Source organism: Cebidichthys violaceus, unplaced genomic scaffold, assembly GCF_023349555.1.
Source record: "Cebidichthys violaceus isolate CVI_PGR_0920_01 unplaced genomic scaffold, fCebVio1.0.p SCAF_6, whole genome shotgun sequence".
Classification (NCBI taxonomy): Eukaryota; Metazoa; Chordata; class Actinopteri; order Perciformes; family Stichaeidae; genus Cebidichthys; species Cebidichthys violaceus.
In genome coordinates, this window is record NW_027176816.1 from 3,497,847 (window position 1) to 3,517,393 (window position 19,547).

General features: G+C 39.7%; 1 protein-coding gene across 3 annotated transcripts; it reads right to left on the bottom strand.

Moving 5' to 3' along the window:
• Nucleotides 1-11,602: 11,602 nt before the first annotated feature.
• On the bottom strand, nt 11,603-17,244 carry npbwr2b (neuropeptides B/W receptor 2b). Of its 3 annotated transcripts, XM_068733598.1 has the most exons (3): nt 17,160-17,213; nt 16,183-16,673; nt 11,603-16,074 (listed from the first exon to the last, which is right to left on the bottom strand). In XM_068733598.1, exon 3 carries the CDS (start codon nt 15,737-15,739, stop codon nt 14,723-14,725), a length of 1,017 nt encoding a protein of 338 aa, XP_068589699.1. In that variant the 5' UTR covers nt 15,740-16,074; nt 16,183-16,673; nt 17,160-17,213; the 3' UTR covers nt 11,603-14,722. The 3 variants fall into 3 exon arrangements, with proteins under 3 accessions (XP_068589699.1, XP_068589700.1, XP_068589698.1); XM_068733599.1 differs by having other exon boundaries at nt 11,603-16,673; nt 17,201-17,244; XM_068733597.1 differs by having other exon boundaries at nt 11,603-16,673.
• Nucleotides 17,245-19,547: the final 2,303 nt, after the last annotated feature.

Genomic DNA, 19,547 nt, shown 5'->3' on the forward strand with positions numbered 1-19,547 from the left:
AGCTGATTTGTGATTTTGTGAAATACAAAATAAATATAATTGAATTGAATCTTTTATCCCTGAATCATTTTCATCTCCACACCTCTCTCTCTCTCTCTCTCTCTCTCTCTCTCTCTCTCTCTCTCTCTCTCTCTGTCTCTCCCTCTCTCTCTCGCTCTCTCTCTCTCTCTCTGTCTCTCGCTCTCGCTCTCTCTCTCTCTCTCTCTCATGAGGACATGTTAAATGAAAGTAAAAGCCAAGTACTACCCATGTATATGTACAACAATAACACGGAGTAACTAAAACTTTCTGGCTGGATCACATGCTGTCCCCTCTCGGTGGATCCGGCTCAGGAGTCGTGAACTGGAAGGTGAAACAAACAGGGACACCGGTCAGGACGGGTCCCATTGCGATCGGCACGGGTGTGGCTGTAGAGAATTGTAAAGGTGTTGGTGTGTGATGATGTGTAGAGGAAATGGTGGAGTGACACCCTGGGGGAATCTTAGGGATGCGGTGACTGTGGTGACTTCTGGTTGACTTGTGCCACCAACGGCTATGATTGTATCCGTTTCTGTACGCCCCGGGTGGAGCGAGCCTCTGAATCTGGTGGAATGTGCACCGTGTCAGCGTTAATCGAGTCCTGTGAAGGATCAGAATCGGGCACGTCCTGAGAAACGTCCGTGCCCAGTGCAGTGTGTGAAGGATCATCTGGCATGAGCTGTAAAGGGTCCGTGTCAGCGGAGGTCTGGGGATCCTCGGGGTCTGGCAGAGCTGAAGTATTGAGCGTGGCTGCAGAAGGCAAAAAGCTTAACAATTCAAAAGTTTAAAGATTACAAATATGAAACGTCATATCACCCTCTCCTGAAAGAGCTGAACATTTTGATATTCGAATGGTTTCTGTGGCTTAAAAAATTTCAGCAGTAGTGATATTTGTAGTAGTAGTAGTAGTAGAAGTTGTAGTTGTAGTAGAAGTATTTGTAGCATTAGAATAAGTACTAGCAGTAGCAGCAGTGATATTTGTTGTAGTAGTAGAAGTTGTAGTTGTAGTAGAAGTATTATTAGTAGTAGAAGTATTAGTAATTAGAAGAAGAAGTAGTAGAAGTAGTAGCATCAGTTGTCGTAGTAATAGCTGTAGTAATGGTCCTAGTATTTAATATAACAGTAGGAGTAGTAGAAGAAGAAGTAGTCGTAGTAGTAATAGTAATGGCAGTTTTTGAAGTAGCAGTAATAGCAGTAGTAGTAGTACTAGTAGCAGTCGTACTAATAGCTGTAGTAGTGATTGAGAGAGAGAGACAGACAGGCAGACAGACAGACAGTTAGATGGACTGAGTTTGTAGAGACAGACAGACAGAGCATGCGTGTGTCACTGGTTGCCATGGTGACGACGCACAGATGACCTCTGTGTGTTTATAAACATCAGTAATTAGCTCAAGCACGAACACCTGTGAGCTTGGGACCCTTTTCATGAGAAAAGACTGGGAAACACCTGTCAAACAAAACCCCATAACCATAGCCCCTATTGCTCCAATATTAATACTGGAAAGGAAGGATGACTTGAAGAACAGATCATGCGAAAATTGTGTCTGTAGTGTAAAAAAAAGTGGCTTCAATGGCAATTTAGAAATGGGGTACGGTTGTCTGTGCAAGACTTTTTTGAAGTACGTTTTAACATTGCAGAAAGTTGGTTTTCCTCTCAATTGAAGGCTTTTGTGCCAAATGTGTAAATCTGTGGGATTCCACAGTCATATGTCTACGACGAGGACAAGATTAGCTACGTTTCCATCCAACAATTATGCATGAAGAGTGAAAATTGAGGACTCAGTGGCAAAAGACAAATATTTTTTTCACAAGAATCTCAAGCTCCTCTTCACTCTAGCGGTGACATCACGCACTCTAAGCTGCGCAATACACACCCATTATAGAGTCAGAAAAGGACTGAAAAACACATAAAAGCAAAAATGCTACTATTCAAAAAGTGTAAAAGATATCAAAATGATTATAACATACAATCATTGATCAGGGTTTTCTCAACATTCGAAAGTTTAAATGGTGTCTGTAGCTGAAAGTATGAGGAAGTAGAAGGATTTGAAAGTTGAAGAAGTTTAAGAGGATTTAAAAATATTCTCCATAGACATCCCATTCAAAAAACAAGTTGCAAAAAGCTTAATAATTCAAAAAGTTGAAAGATTAGAAATATTATGATAAATAGCACCCCTCTCCTGAAAAAGCTGAACATTTTTATATTTGAACGGTTTCTGTAGCTGAAAAAATGTGGAAGTTATTAAGTGCCAAAATACGTACGGAAGAAATAGTTGAAGTTGAAGAATAAAGATTCGAAGAACAATACTTGGAATGCTGAATCAGCATTCCAACAATTATCTTTCATGCCTGCACTTCTTTGTTTTTTGGTAGGGATGACATCACACTACAAAACTGGTTTAGGCAACAAAACAATTTAGTTAGGTGAAGTAAAATCATCATGGTTTGACTTAGATTAAGTACGTCAATTTAGATTTAGGAAACAAAACTTCTTAGTTAGGTTTAGGCAACAAAACCACTTTGTTAGCTTTAGGATAACCATCACAAATACATCACTTCACAACAACACTTTAGTACACGTGGTCTCGAACACACCTCTTGTGGCCGAAAGTCCTGTGTTTGTTTGACCCATCAACCACCAATATCTAATTCTGCGTTACTAGCTATTGGTGTGTCCACCACAAAGGATCGCAATTGACTTTCCAATAGCGTTGTTTCTTAGCTGAGCGACATGAAAAAAATGACATAATTGTGTCGGGAAGTTCAATGTTGCTTTCTTGCACCCGGGTCTAGACCTAAATACAGTCAAACTTTAGGGAATTGGGAATTGCCCACCTCTCAGGCCAAAAGAGTGCAGGGCACACTAGGGGTGTCACTGAATATTGACTATCAAAACCACTAGATGACACTGTGCATAGTTGTGGACTAATCGTTTATCTGTGGTTTTTGGAAGAGAAGGTGGAAGTTGCACGCAATGTTTCTGTAGGCTGCGTGTTCACATAGTGTTTTGTTTAAATAATAATGAATTGAAATCAGAGGGTTACCTAGACCGTCATAGTTTAAGGCATAGGGCCACTGACCAAGAAAAGGTCACAGATAGTCATAGATACACGTCACACAATTGATCTACAGATTGAAGGAATTTTTGAGTGAAAAGAAATCACAGTAATGTCCAGAACTCTCAGACAACTGAAGAAGGGAACCAGGGTTTTAAGTATCTGAACCAAATGTGAATTATGTTTGATCCATTTCTCTTTTCTTTCTTGCTGTGTTACTGTGAAAACAACATCGTGGTCGGTAAAGATTGGATAGATTTTCACTTCAATGGCTGTTAAATAACACCAGCATGTATTTTTTATTGATAGATAGATAGATAGATAGATAGATAGATAGATAGATAGATAGATAGATAGATAGATAGATACTAACTTTATTGATCCCGCGAGGGGAAATTATTTTGTTACAAGCAGCAATAGGTTACAGAGCAGCAATAGGTCACAGGTAAAAAATCTTAATATTATATATAAAGAAAAAATTGTGTGACTGTAGGCTGTCCTTAAGGGGCCAGTGCTGAATCAATTTCCAAACGCCGACTACTGTCATATGTACTGCTTATTAGATAGCTATAAATAATAACGCCATTAAAACTGTAAATGAGGAAAGGTAAGGACATCAGGAGAGTGCTCTGTGAAAATAGAATTTTGGTCAACAATTCATATTCTGTGAAAGTCTGTAATAGTGAAGAGGCAGCCTGTTGGAAGGAAAGCAACCTCTCCAGATGATGAAGAGTCCTCGGTCAAAGTCATTTACCTGAAATCATTACTTTGATCTCGGCATCGCTCAGACAGATACTCTGTCGAGTTTTATTGGTCTCCCAAACAGCCAGACAGAGGAGGGGAATGGCAAATAGCTTCACCTCTATTTTATGAAGGGGGCGTCTGAAGTAGAGGACGCTTCAGCATAGAATGCAAAATGATGATGGCGTGTTCCCTCTCTCTCCTCTGATTCTTCCTCCCTATTTCCCCCCCTTCTCTAAAAAGCTTAAAACAATGAAATGCAGGATAATTGCAAGCCTACATGAATATGAAAGTAAAAATAATGCTAATAGACATCAAGCTGCTGTCTGCAGAAAATCTTCAGCATCGGTTTGTGTGAGAAAGTAAATTATTGACACAGTAGATCCTCTGCAAACTGCATCATATCAGAGCAACTGCTATAACAAGCTCTCCTCTCTGGTCAATTCAATGAGACGTGGTTGAAAAATCTGGAAAGAGCTAGCGAGAGAATCCCGGCAGGTGATTTTTGTTGCGTGGCATTCCCCAATTGGTTTTATATGACAAAAATGTTTTCCTTTATTTTAATTTGTCATCCGACAAGTAATCCCGCCCCCCCCCCCCCATTTCCTGTCAGATGTCAAATAAAAACAAAAAAGAACTCCTATTTTTTGAGAATGTGCAGCTAATTTTCAAGGGGGCTCTATGGCATGAATGATATATGAAGATGCAAACAGACATGGGTTCCCTCTTGGAAATTTGAAATTTTTGGTCTTGTCGTGAAATCGTAGGACTCTAATTAAATAACTTACAAAGACAAGAAGAAAAAGGGGAGGCACTTTAGAAAACTATCAAAGCACCATTTCCCGGAGGGAAGTTGCTGTGTATAGTTTGGTGTATCCAACGCTGGTTGAGTTGTTTTTGAATCAGTCATATAAGTAGTTTTGGAGCGCACTGACAAGCAACATAAGGTGTTTTTTAGGCAGCGGAGAGCTTGAGATGACCTTCTGATATCAGTTCACAATCATTTCCAAAGCTGTTTAGACTAGCTGTGTCACTCTAGAGGGAATATTCACCCTACATATACCCTCAGACACTAACACAAAACACAGTTTGACAGAAACATATCCACGAGAAGAAACAAACATGTGTCAGAGGTAGCACCTACATTGTTATGACACTATATTTAAACAAAGACATAATCCCCTCTTACTGATCACCAAGTATGGTGCCGGCCTTACGCTCTTATGTTTCAGGCCCTCAGGAAGGAATGGAAAGGAATGGAAAAGATAATAACAATATGGCTTTTACTGTAAATGCTTGCACAACGGTCCTGGCAGAAGCCTTGTTTCTGTAACATAACTGTCACTGCTGCCAAGAGAAAAAAGAACTCAAACCATTAACTGGATTAAGTCTTGTATAGAGCTATTCTCATTTGAACTGGAGAGCGAAGTACGCTGTGATTTGTACTCACTACTTTACTACTAGCTTTACGACATTATTTCTCATCTGAACATAGGTTTAGTGCTATGCTAGCTTCGCAAAGGTGACAGATGAATGTGCGGTGAATTGTCTCCTCAAATGTTGTCTCCAAAAGCCTTTTGGATTTGACATAGTGAGTTGCAGCCACTGCATTATGTATATATATATATATAGTATATATTGTTATTATCATATATGTATATTTATGTTTGAGATTTATTTGTATCATTATTGTTGGATGTGTTTTATCCAAATGATTCTTTTGTATTCAACTATCTTGCGACATTAGTGTGTATGGAATATCAAGTTTCTTTTTATTGTGGGACAGGCACACACACACACACACACACACACACACACACACACACACAGAGGAGACTTTCTCGCTGGACTTATCAGTCAGTGACCTTTACAACACAATACATATTTAATCTGGAAAGTAAACAACAATTTTTGAGATAGGCCTACACATTTACATTTTTAGTGGTTAAAGATATGTAGGCTGCTTTGCATGTGAATAAGGTGTCAGAGTGCATCAAAAGGCATCAAAATAGAGCTTGTTTTATAAAATAAATAAAAATAACGTTGAATAGGCCCCAATGTTTATGTTATGTGGACTTGTATCACTCTGCTGGCCCAAAATTGCGTCCACATCTTGGCAGCACGCCAGACAATAGTTGTGTTTCATTTCCAAGGCTGCAGTCCAGGTAGGTTGCATTTTCACTGATGAAAATCAAATCTCACCCATGGATTCATGTCTACTGCCGGCACTGGTCATTTGCAGGAAAACATTTATTGAGAATAGTGGACAGAGTACCAGCACAAAAAACTATTTTTCTGTCCATTTTGCTTTGTTCTTGCATGTCACGTCTCTGGAGTGGGGGAGGAAGAAGCTTGTAGCGTGGCCAGTAGACAGCGCTAAACACAAGTGTAAATGACCACCGAAGTGCATTTTGTGTCATATCACTTGTCGAGTTGGTCAGACATTTTTCACCACTTTTGTAGTGAGAACACTGTTGATGCGTCTCTGACAAGGACTTAACAGGTAAAACGTCAACAAAACCACTGCCCTCTTTTCTCCCTTTTCTCATCTCCAGTTGGTTATTAAATTGCTACAGCTTTTATAGCAGAGGGTTATGAGTTGCACATATACTTATGAAGGTAATACAATAATAACACGTAAGCTCCATGGTCTGAACCAAGACAGATAACTTCTTATTGCTCCCACATTGTCATCTGCAGCTCATCACAGCTTCACTCTTTCAGTCTTACCTTTCAGAATAAAAGCTTTACTGCATTCCTGTTTAAATTCACTGATAGCAACTACCTAAGCAAAATAGCTCACGTCTGAAAAAATAGAAAAGCCCATTGAGTTATATCACTCGTGAGTCAAACATCTTGGGCAAATTGGACTTCTTGTAGATTCTGACAGACTAGGCACAGTAAGTGTTTATTTGAATATAGAGCAGGGATGTGAGATCTGATCAGTGGTCACTCGAGACGCATGTGGAGATGCATTCTAATGCCAGATGTGCCCTGACGTACTCAGAGCGGTCCACTTGTGATCGGGTCAATTTGATGAAGAAATATTTGTGGATTCAAGACGACGAGTAAAGCGGGGTTACAATCAGGGTTGGGAAAGAACATTGGGAATTGTACGCAAGTAAAAGTAAGATTACTTAAAAATTACAAATCTACTCAGACAAAAGTAACTCAGTTAAAATATACTCTGAGTATTAATTGATCATTATAAAGAGAATAATGATCAATGGTGATGAGAATGTTAAATGGTATGACTATTAAATGATCAAAGTATATAGAGGAACATCGTGAAAGCTGTTTCTGATTAAGAACCGCACCACCAAGCCAACTATAAATGCTCTCTCTATAGAAAGGCATGTTGATGATCAGCAGTATGCACCACCTTCCTCAGTGTAGCCATGCTCTAATTAACCAGAAAAGAGACAAAACTTAGGCAAACGGAAATGGAAGACAATAAATAAAACATTGACTTCCACTTGAAGTTTGTTTGTGGCCCACACAATTTTTTGTTTTTGCACAAATACAGTTATTCTTTCCAAATAGACCTCCTAAAGTAAGATGATCAACTGTTGGCAGGCGAGCTTATGAGACGCAAACACCAGCTGCAGCAGTTGCAAGGATAGTTTCTGTTATGACATTTCACTTTAATGATGGGTTCTTTCGAAAGGAAAAACAAATCATGGCAGGCAAGAGATGCTTTGTGATAATTTTACATAAGTGCTTTTAAAGCCAATGTCTGGCAGCACTTTCTGTAATTATTGTGTGTCTCTAGGCGAGAGAGTCTCTGGGTGTTCAAACAGAGAAAGGAAAAGAACAGCTCAATCAGTGCTGTACTGATTCCCAATAGCTCAGAGAAGGTAGAGATTGACAGGTCAGATATCGGTGTGTCCGTCTGTGTGTATGTTGTGAAGTGAGAATACGTATGTGACGTGTGTAAATGTTACCTTTAGTTAAATATTTCTGAGGTTATAACATGTGAGTGTGTGTCTGTCGGTCTGTCTGTGTAACCATTTATCATTTATTTGCATCGTCTGTTGTGCATTGACAAATTCAATTTTTGAATGCCAATATCTGTCACAGACTCAGTGAGTTGTTATCAGACTGCCATCTGTCTGTACTCTCTCTGTGGCTAAGTTGATGTGACTCAACTTTAGGTGTGCAGAGGATTGTGGGTCAGAATAGCCTGAAAATACTGCGATCGGATGCATTTGACATACTATGTATTGGGACACACTAAATCTTCTCTGGCATACTATTTATAAAAGTACTATGGTAGTATGGACATTGAAATGAGACATGTGAGAGACGATCTGTGTTGCGTCGTGTACATGTGTGAGTACATGACAGAGACAGAAAGTGAGAGAGAGAGCACTTCGACATGAACTCATGGACACATCCCATCTACAGCTACACACTGCCATCTACAGTTGTTGTTCTCCACTGAACTACATCTGGATGTTTTAAAGGATGGAACAGGTGTAATAATTGAAACACTCGTATGGAGCCACTGAACCTAAACGTTATGCTAGATATATACATTTTTTACAGTTTTCTTAAATCATTTAGGAAGTAGAACCAAGTGAATTTAATTATGTCACACACATAGGCTAATCTACATGGACCAACACTGCCCTCTAGTGCTAATAATGGCTTATCACAAACACTGATATGAGCGTATCTCCTTGTCAAATTGACCACATGTAGCTCATCTGTATCTGTTTAAGACAAATACACACACACACACACACACACACACACACACACACACACACACACACACACACATGTGTGCATGAATGTACATTAAGAGAGGGCTGTGAGGCTGTACAACAGATACATCTCTACAATAACATTTCTTGAAAATATTTGAATTCAAACAGCTGGATTTCCAGACCTGCAAAAAGGGAATTTGTTTCAAACGTGTGTCTGATCTCCTGAGACAGGAGAAACTTTGGTCTCTTTTAATGTCAACATTGAAGTGTAAAAGAGTTGAATGTTACTGTTGGGAGACAGTGAGAGAGTTAAACAAAGAAGGTGGAGTAGATAATGAGACAGACAAGAAGACAGTAACATGATACGAAGTGAATAAGTAAACAAGTTGCAATAAATGAGTTAGACAGAAGGAAAGAGATAGATATTTTCAGGCAGTGTTTTCTGAAGGAGAAAAAAAAGATATTGTTTACTATCCTCTCAGTACTGTCATACTGCACATATACTGCTCCTACTGTACGCAGTATAACTCTTTTTCCCTTGTAAAATCAGGAGTCCATTTTCACAAATCAGAACATTTTAACAGATGTGAACAAATGAATACAACTTGTACTGCTCATGACATGGTGTCATATACCCACGGCATTTTTAATTAGTTGAATTTAAGTTTTATATTCATTATCAACATAATTTGAAGAGGGTTCAGAGTTGACGTTATGTCAAAGACATCTATGTGTTTTGTTGTAGTCTACTGAAATGAGTGTGCTAACCAGCTAGCCACATCGAGAGATGTTAGTGAGTTACTGTAGCTTCCAGACTGCCCTCAGTCCAAGCAGTGTGCACCAACAACCACCAGGTCGCACATGTGAGCCGTCCAGACTGCAACAGTTCAGCGAGTGAACGCAGTAGCTGTGACAGAAAGCCTAGCCTTGCATTTCTGCTCCTCAAACAGTGGCCTATAACACGCAAACTGGTATTTTAATGTAACAGATTGGAACTCAACATGGAGCCTACCCTGTCTCCTTAAAAAAAAAGAGACTGAGGCTGCTAAATATATCAATGTTACAACAAACTCTGCCATAAGTATTGTGTTTGTGTTTGTGCGATGATGGAATAACCAGATGGAAACCAGCATTATTTTCGGGTTCCTGTGCTAATATTGCACGGTACAGTATGACCACAACATGAATCAGGCTACCACATGCTTTTTTCTTTTTTGTGTCGATTTTGGCCGCCACTCTGTGGGAAAGGGGTAGTGTTTATGAGCGCAAGAGTCCCTTTGACAAACCTCTCAACCTGTTTACTGCAGCAGGGGTCTGACAGTCCGCTCAGTCCTGGTTCTGGTTCTCCCGTGCCTCCCTTCTCCTCCAGCGGGCCAAGCAATATGGCCTGGGTCTCCAGCATCATGGAGTCGGTGATTGCTCCCAGCAGGGACCGACAGAGCAGAGAGGCTGAGATCTGCTCCTAGCAGGAGGAGGAGATGCTGCAGCTGGGCGCGGAGCTGTGTCCGTCTGCGGCGGGCGGGTTGCTGGAGGCCCCTCTGGAGTCTGAGTTGATGAGTTTCTGGTGATGAAAATGTAGGATTTCATCTAATTTTGTGCAGAATGTGACCCGGTGGCACGGATGAGAGGCATTAAGAATAACTATATAGAAATAGCCAATCTTCTAGCTGAAGGTTTCATTTACTTATAAAGGTCATATAGAGGCATTGGTAGTGAATTGAGACTGATTCCTAACCAGTTAAAAGTTCCTCACAGTGACTTTAGTAACATTTAGTGTAGTACTTTTACTGTTTGTTGGGGCAAACAAAGACCTGGCTGACCTGAATGAGAAGGAGATTTACACCACTCACCAACCACTCACCCAAAACAAGTCAGTAAGTTATTTTATACCAGATGAAACTAGAAACAATACAAATGATAACAAATGGGCTAAGTTAGCCTTCTGGATGTGTACAGTACAGTTTTCATTTGCTATTTGTGACATATATTCTGATATATAGAATGTGTGTTACATAACTCCAGACTCTATGACTATAGGTGTAGCTGTCTTAAGATGAGGCCCCTTTGGCTCCACCTTCTCCAACTAAAGAAATGCTGTTTTAAATTGAGAGCAGAACTATGCCTCTTCACATGTCTTACACTTAAGTTACAATACGTAACTAACATAAGTTCCTTGTTGATCCCATCTTTTCAAGCTTTTTATTTTTACAATAAGAAACATAATCATTATCCATTTACTCTCCTTTTTTCTCTGCATGTGGTCTCCACCAACTGCTGAGAGAAATATCTCTTAAGTGCTAGACATTCCACTTTCCTCATCAGCCACTTGCAAACTGCCCAGCATGTTGCACTCAGCATGTAGGTTTATGTTTTATGGACATTCTTTTAAAGGAAAGGTCAGACTTAAAAATAGTTTATATAGATTAAACACATTGACGTAGAAACCCACTACAGGCTTATCTGAAACACTTCACCTAAAAGAAAGAAAAAATACACAAAAGAAAATAAATAATCAATGGTGCTGTTAGGTTTTTTAATATTATACTACCATCTCACTGTAAACTGCTCAGTGTCAGCAGTACAGTAAAGGCTCAGCAGTACATCAAGGACACAACAGGCTGTTGTTGAGATAGAATCTGTGACCTTTCGCTGTCATCAAGCTCGAACCACTTATCCATCCTGCTGCTCGTCAGCTGACGCAGTAGCTGGTGTAGTTGCCCACGTAACTAGTGCACCTGACCCAAACCACTAATGACACTGACAATAACAATGATATGTCTTCGTCTGTATTTTTCCTTTTTTTTTAATGTACGTCAGCACTGTAAAAATGTGTGAGCATAGATATCAAGAAAACCTTCTGCCCATTTATTGTATCCGTCAAAAAAAGCGACTTTGACTCTAAAATGTAAAGAAATACCAGTGGGAAAGAAAACTTACTGATCCTTTTACTGCAGATGTCATCGGAAATATGCTTGTTCATGTTGGTAACAGAAGTTTTTCCCGAGCCATCCAGACAAGTTAGCAAGCTCAAAACACAAATTACAATTGCTTCAAAATGTCTGAATGTGTTAGTTTAACGAGTGACTGTGAGTAACTGGTCCATTTCAGCTGAATACCTCTGTGGTTGTGTGTGGTAACTTAATGCTATTCTTGTGTTCGTAGTGGCCGTAGCGGCCATTTATAAAACTCTATAAACTCAAAAGTCTATCTAGTCTATAACATGGTATTTGACCTTCTGTACGTGATCACAGATAAGATCAGCATCTAGTGACTTGTATGCTCGCAATTTATGGCTGGTGTAACGTTACACGCTAGGTTCCTCCACCAAATACATGTAAACATTATATTATATATTTATTTATTTATTTATTCATTACCAGAATGACAGAAAAGATTTTGTAAGATACACAAATAAATGAAAGGCTTCTAAATTACAGGCTGCATAAAAGACAATGATTCTGAATCAAATTCCATTTTATATAGTTTCTCAATTGTGTCACACATTTTATCATGAAGAATGTTTGACTACACACTGCTATGACTGTACAGTTAAATGGCAGAAAAGAGTGACCTATTTACAGCAGGACATAGAATAGTTTCTGTCGTTGCAGTCAGAGCCATACAGACGAAGCATTTTTAGAAGCTGATTTTTATCGCGCACTTGTTAAGCTGCTGGAAGTGCTGTTTGCTCATTTTATAGCCACCAGAAGGGGAAAAGAGTTACATGGGCATTGTGTGTCATGATTTACAACATATATATATATATATATAGAGCTTAGCGGTAAAATTATTACAGTGTAATCACACTGTAATATTCTGCACTGTTAAGTCATGCAACACTGTTTGGTCAAGCTTCAGAACGCTTCTTTTTAATCTAGTAGAGATCTAAAATTACCAAAAAAAACAAATGTATAGGTTACTTTTTTCTCACAGTATTTATCTTAGATGGAATGGCACAGCCTTAAAAACATTATCACATACAATCAGTGCAGTGTTGGAACAAGCAGAAACTGTCTTTTATGATTTTAAGAAAATGATGTTAAAAGTAAAGTTGAAATCAAGAGTTTACATGGCTAGCAGGTAACCACAATGTAGTGTTTGTTACTGCTAATTAGATGTTGGTATCATTCATATGAAGTGTTTTCAATTGTCATTAAAGAAATGTGTTCACATTTAGGGTCTTCCACTGTCGAGAGCAACAGTGGAAAAAGTTATTTGATTACATCTTAGTTGGTCAATTCTTAAATAAATCTTGGGGCTCTGAAGCTGGTCCAGAACCGTTTTTACCTCTCGGTTTACTTTTATAACCCTCCTGTAAATTTGAGCCTGACATTATTTTGTGTGCAACTTTTGAAAACCTGTAGAAAGCTCAAAACACATTACATAGCATGATGACCAACAGTTGCAAATCTCAAAAACAAGCCTAAAATAAGCCCCATCTGTTTCTATTCCTCTCTGTTTTCATGATTTTAACAGTGCAAGACAAACTCTGAATTGTAATTTAAGAACGCTAAATGGAGATAGTTGCTCAATTTGCACGGTATGACTGTGAATCTCATTGGATTGTATATATTTCTAAAAAATATAGAACTGAGAATTAACTTCAGCATGAGGTTTAAGTCAGATACCAAAAGTTACGATTCACAAATGTCCATGTCCAAGTGAAAAGAAAAATTGTACATGATATTTATGCAGACACTGTCATAAGCAGTGCAAAACTGTGTAACTCCCCTCAGCAGCGTCTATGCACACTCCGTAAATGGCTCTGGCTGCATTTTCAGGTAACATCGCCATGTTGACAACAGGGGGCGACCAACGGTCACACAAAATGACAACGTGACAAGAATCACAGATTTCATTTGACATAGCCCTCCTGTCCCATGCCTGTCTGATATCAGACATACAGTACTGTTGTCAGGGTTTTCATTTCTTAAGTAGTACATATACATTCTGGAAAAACATACTTTTTCATCCAAACAATGCCCATCATTCAAAGAGTTCATCCACGTGTCAACCTTTCAATTGTTCAGGTCATACTTTGCAAATGAAACTCCGTAGCCTTACCCAAAAAACAGAACTCTAAAAGTAATCCACAAAGTGTATCATTTGGTTCCTTTGAGATGATTTAGCTTATAATACAGAATCATTTGAAGGCAGATCAAGTGTTGGCATTTATCAAGTCATCCCACTTTTTTTGATTTTTCAAAGGGACTATTTTCTCCTCCCGTTTGTGTCATGACAAACACCTGTAATCCTCATGCATGCATCCTGTCAAACTCCAACCCTGACTATTCTCATGAGGTTAATTTGATTGACAGCATGCAAATCAATGATGGTGTGTTGAACTTTCTCCACACAGCAGATGTTCCACCGCTCAGAGGCACTCCTCGGCCTTCAGTTACGACCAAGGTTACGACTGCTTGCAGTGACCCATCACGTCTTTTTTTTTCTTTTTTTTACTGTTAAAGGTCTGACATTTTGGAAACTGGAAAACAATCCCATTTAATGGCCAGTTCTTTGGCCACAATTATGGTAAATTATGCTGATAGTTACTGTACAACAAGCTTTTGTTGTTGTTGTTTTTTTTGAGGGGGGGGGGGGCAGCCATTATGGTCCTGTATGTCAACCATAATCATTCCCTATTGCAAGCAATATTGCCCATTTCTGTCAACTTAAAATACAATTTTTTGTTACACTGTGCTCTCGGAGAGGCTGCACGAGGCAAATTGTGAAACACTATAGAACAGTCCAGCTGTGACAAAAAAAAAGCATCCTGTCCTTCATCAGAGGAATGGGCTCTCTGCCCACAGGATGTGATTCATTTTAACAGCCTTCTGTCTTGACGAAGATTGACTCAAATATTATGACGTTTTTTCTCTCTTATCCCTTTGGTTTACTGTAATATAAATAATTTATAGATGGTATTTGTGCAATTTACAGGTATTATTCTATATGTTTTTTTTATATATATCACAGATAAATGATAGCTACCTATCGCTAGCATGTGCAAACAATGTGTAAAGTTGCCTAGTGCAGCTTTACCAAACCAAACAAATCAAATGTTTATCACATACATGGACAATTCAGATTTAAACCTAAATCTTAACCACCCAATTTTACCACCACAGTCTGTCCTCCCTCAGTAAGTCTCTCTAGACCTCTGGGACCGGTTTCATGTGTTGTACTATCGTACGTTCAGGCCGGTCTACATTCCAACATTTTCTTGAAGGCTTTCCTGAAGCTGTCGTCCAGGAAGGCGTAGAGGAATGGGTTGAGGCAGGAGTTGGCGTAGCTCAGGCTGGTTATGAAATAGGAGATCCCGATCAGGAGCGGTGTGGTCCTCAGGTCCGTCGTCAGAGCCACAATGGTGCTGAGGTGGAACGGCGTCCAGCAGAACAAACAGACGGCCAAGACGATAAACACCATGATAGTGACTTTCTTCTTGGCCTTGTCCAGCGCCTTGGCGTTGCTGTTGAGCCGCATGTTCCTCAGCTTATAGAGCATCATGGTGTATAAGATACAGATGGTTGAGACAGGAATGGCAAAGCCCAGGATGAGTGTGTAGATCCGGCTCGCTTTGAACCACAAACTCTCGGGGCTCGGGAAGCTGAGCACACAGCTCTTCCTCCCATCATTTGGGTTAATGTACACGCCAGCAAATACAGTGAAAGGCATGACGATGAGGATAACTAGTATCCAGACACATAATGAGATGATTTTGGCTGCTCGGTAGGTGCGGTAAGGCATGCGCTTGGACCTCACCGTGGCCAAAACGACCAGGTAGCGGTCAATGCTCATAACTGTCAGGAAATAGATACTGGAGAAGATGTTGTAGTGGTCTATGCTAAGGATGACTTTGCACAAAACCTCACCAAAAGGCCAGTAGTGCAGCAAGTGTTCGGCTATGTTGATCGGTAGCACCAAAGTGAACAAATCATCTGCGATGGCCAAGTTCAGGATGAACATATTGGTTACTGTTTTCATCTTGGGGGCTTTGAGGATGACATAGATGACAGCCGTGTTGCCTGTCAGTCCAACTGCGCAGATTACAGAATAGATGACCGGTAAAATGACGTACAGGTCTGCGTAGAAGTAAAACTCAGAGGGAGGAGTGCAGTTCAGGTCAGTGCCGTTCTCTGACGTGAGGGAGTAGAAGTCCACAGAATCGTTGCAGACTGGCGGTGCAACGCCAGGGATGGACACATTCTCCATGTTTGTGAAGGAACTAAGAGTCTCTGAGCATTGCAAGACAAATATCCACTGATTTTAAATAAGTTATAAATTATTTAAGACACTAATTGTCTTTAGTGTCTTTGTCTTCCTTTTTGGACATATTATCTCACAGGATGCATTAATCATTTATCATTAAGTCTAAAAAGTTAGTCATGCACAGTTCAACAAACAAAAAGGTTAAGTCAAAGCGTGATTACCCTCCATTACATCAAAAGAGAGGAGCCTAGCCTCTGACGACTTGCAGACAACAAAGAAGAGAAAAGTCTTTAGAGTAACAGTTTCCAATCTGACGTCCAGGGACCACCAGCAAGTCACTGAGAAGGTAAAAGCAGGTCCACTAATTAATTAAGGAAGGCTTGGTGGCTGGTACAAAAAGAGAACATGTAATAATTATGCAAACTGTTCCATGCAATCTAACTTACCCATTTACTGCACATATATGATTAAACAATAGTCCTGTCAGATGGATCTTCTCCAGAGAACATTCGGTAAAATGTGCATCCGTTTGGTTTTCTTGATGTGAAAACGCTTCAAGCTCATTAAATTATGGTTCACTATTATTATTAGTATGGCAGGGTTGAATTTCCATATCCAGTTCTTTAAAAACATTTGGCACTTTGTTTATCTCCACTCGGGTTCCCTCCATCACTTTTTCTTTCTGGAGTAGACGTGAACATCATATTCAGTCTGCCGATGGTGTCTGTCTTCACACAGGAGATCCTTCCCCTCCTCCTTTGAATCCCTCCTCCCCGGTTGCCGGAGATTTAAAATGAGAAACTAAAAGTTGAAGGTGTCCACGATAAGGTTAATGATGGTTTCTGATGGTTTCGGGTAGTGGCGTTTACTCTCGGTTCTTCATGTGCGCGCTGGAGACAGTGCCAGGGTTTTTCGCACGAGTGGCGCATCCTAAAATCTGGACGACAGAGAGACGACATCAATTAGTCGCCTTGAACACGTTTTAAACACCGCTGGTGATAGACACAATGTACTTAAATATACCACAGGCGCATATTTGACTGTTAACGGCGTAAAACCGGTTTAAAGACACCAAGTCCAGCTTTCTAAGGTTTGACAGGCAGAAGTGAACGGCTAACGCATGTATCGTGAATGCAAATCACAATCAGAACGTAAGCCTACTTACACAGATTAGAAAGATTTAGCTTCGCATCAAAATTTCCTGGTGTCAAAGTCACTTTACTCGCGTGTATTTCCAAATCCATGTACAACAACGTTTTAAAAGTTAGAAAACACGTTTACAGGTCATAAACAATCCTATACAAAAACACGTTTTTAAACTTGAAAGACTTGGTGTAACCATATTCATTAATGATCTACAATTAAATGATGTAAACTAATATGACTCAATTTGTAATCAGGCGAGAAAGTGAGTTGGGTTTACCGTCCTCTGTCCCTGGTAAAGTCACTCTCCTCCGGTCTTACCTCTCTGTAGGAGAAGCGCTGCTCTCCAGCCCTTGTTCGTTCTCTCTCTCTCTCTCTCTCTCTCTCTCTCTCTCTCTCTCTCTCTCTCTCTCTCTCTCTCTCTCAAGCTCCTGGGAGGCAGCGCCACGACTGACGTGGGTCCGAGATCTCCGTGTCAATCATGTGGCTTGTGTGGATGGTGCTGCGTGGTTGAACCGATCTTGATTGACACTTTTATGGAAGAAAAAAAAAATGAAATTGTCACTTTGCAATTGTTTCAAATCGTAATATCTCCAGCAGAATAGCCGGTTGTTTCTGGTAAGGTCTCCTTTCATTTGTGATGCTGTGGCAGATGGTCCGCAATGCAAATAATATAGTTTCAACATGTTCTCATCCCAACTCATCACACTGGCACTGAACATAAACCATGAAGGGTGGATCAATATCCACGTAATTCCTGGGGCAGTGGGCTGCTCGAACCATATTAAAAACCTTTTTTTTGGTAGTTTTAAATAGATTATATTATATTATCCTAAATGTCATTGGTACTGTAAATGCCCATTGAAACTGCTCAGCAACTTCCAAAACCCCTCCCCTCTACACCAGCTTTAGTCATGCATTATTATAGTGCAATGGACTACAGACATGGTGGTAATGTCTGTATGTTGGACTGCTCGTGTTCATGTTTGCTTGATTGACCTTCCATTCTCTGTTATTAAGCTTACCAATTAAATTTCAATCAGGAGAGAAAAGTCAGTTGAAGAAAACATAATTGTTAATTATAAACACATGATGTGTGATTATAAAGTCTTGACAGAGTCTTGGGTGCTTGGACTCAGGGAGATTTGTAATAGAGGGGCGTTTGCCCTCAGCAGCAGCAACATAAATCCTCCGTGGAGTCTAGACTCTGGTGGTGGTGGTGGTGGCTGATGAGGTTGATAGAATGATGAGTTGATAAAGCTGATAAATCTGCAAAAACTGGAGGGAGATGGGGACATCATCCCTCCACATGAATGTACTGAAGGTAGACAGTCATATTTAAAAAGAGATGGTATTTTTAATTCTGTCGCTGTGCTATTGGATAGAAGAGACCAGCTGATCAGAACAGCTGATATCATAATTGACAGCCCGGAACAATAACAGCAAGGAAATTATGAGTTAGCGAGGAGTGAATGGCATCATTTCAATCAGGAGAGACGTGAGGAAATCAGATGAAGTAAAGATAATTGTTCATTGAAAACAGATGTGTGATGATACAGTCCTGACAGAGTCTAGCGGCTTGAATAACAGGCATGTATTTATATAGATCCATCGACACCATGCAATGTACATGACGCAGAATTAGTCATTAGAACAGAAGCAATTAAAATGAAGCAGATAGCCTATGAATACAAGAATATGAATCACTTATAAAAATAGAATGGATAAGACTTACCAAAAATGATGATATAACATTACTTACCCAAAATGATTTATATGACACCACATATCAAAAAACAATGAATGTGCGCAATTAGTAGAATATGATGAAAATGCAGAATACACAAGTGGTTATTAGCTTAAAACAATGAGTTGAAGTAATTGGTAAATAAATTAATATGTAGTAGTAGAATACCTGGATATGAAGAATTGTATTTATCAGATCTGATGAGTTATCTATGACCCAAAATAACAGATAAAAAGGAAACATTGAGCAGCAAAATAGCCATTGAGACAACACGCCAACACCAGTTATATGCATATATCAAGAATGTGGGCAGGCATGATTACGGAGCAATTGAAATGCTTAGTGATGCTTAGTGATGCAATAAGAGCAGGCAACAAAATGAAAGCAGTTGCAGTAACACAAACTAGTTCTAAAATGACTTACGAGGGATTTAGGGTGAACATAAAGAGTTATAGGAAGAGCCTGAACAATTCATTTATCTATACGTATTGCATAGACCAGGCCAAGGCGGAACTCTAAATGGACCCAACATGAGATTCCCCCACAATGCTGCTGCAGCAAAGAATGCCAGTCCACTTAAAAGAACAATGCTGCTGCTTCAATGGATGCGATACCACATGACAGAATAATAAAGTTACCAGCATGGGAGGGCACGAGGACTATGATGCAATGACTGGGGTAATGATAGGTTGAAATGCAATATATGTAAATAACCTTTATTCAACTCGGAAGACACACACTGAGATTAAAACCTATTTTACGGTGAGACCTAGCCAAGACAGGATCAAAAAGCAGCATCCAACACATGACAGGACAACAGTGTGAGGACACATTGGACCATGATGCAGTGTATGAGGTCGCGTTGGACCATGATGCAATGATAGTGACCCACTTACCAGAGTACAACAGATAGGAGAAATT

Bases quoted from the DNA above. Each gene is read 5' to 3' on its own strand.
- npbwr2b (XM_068733599.1), bottom strand. From the start codon at position 15,739: ATGGAGAATGTGTCCATCCCTGGCGTTGCACCGCCAGTCTGCAACGAT.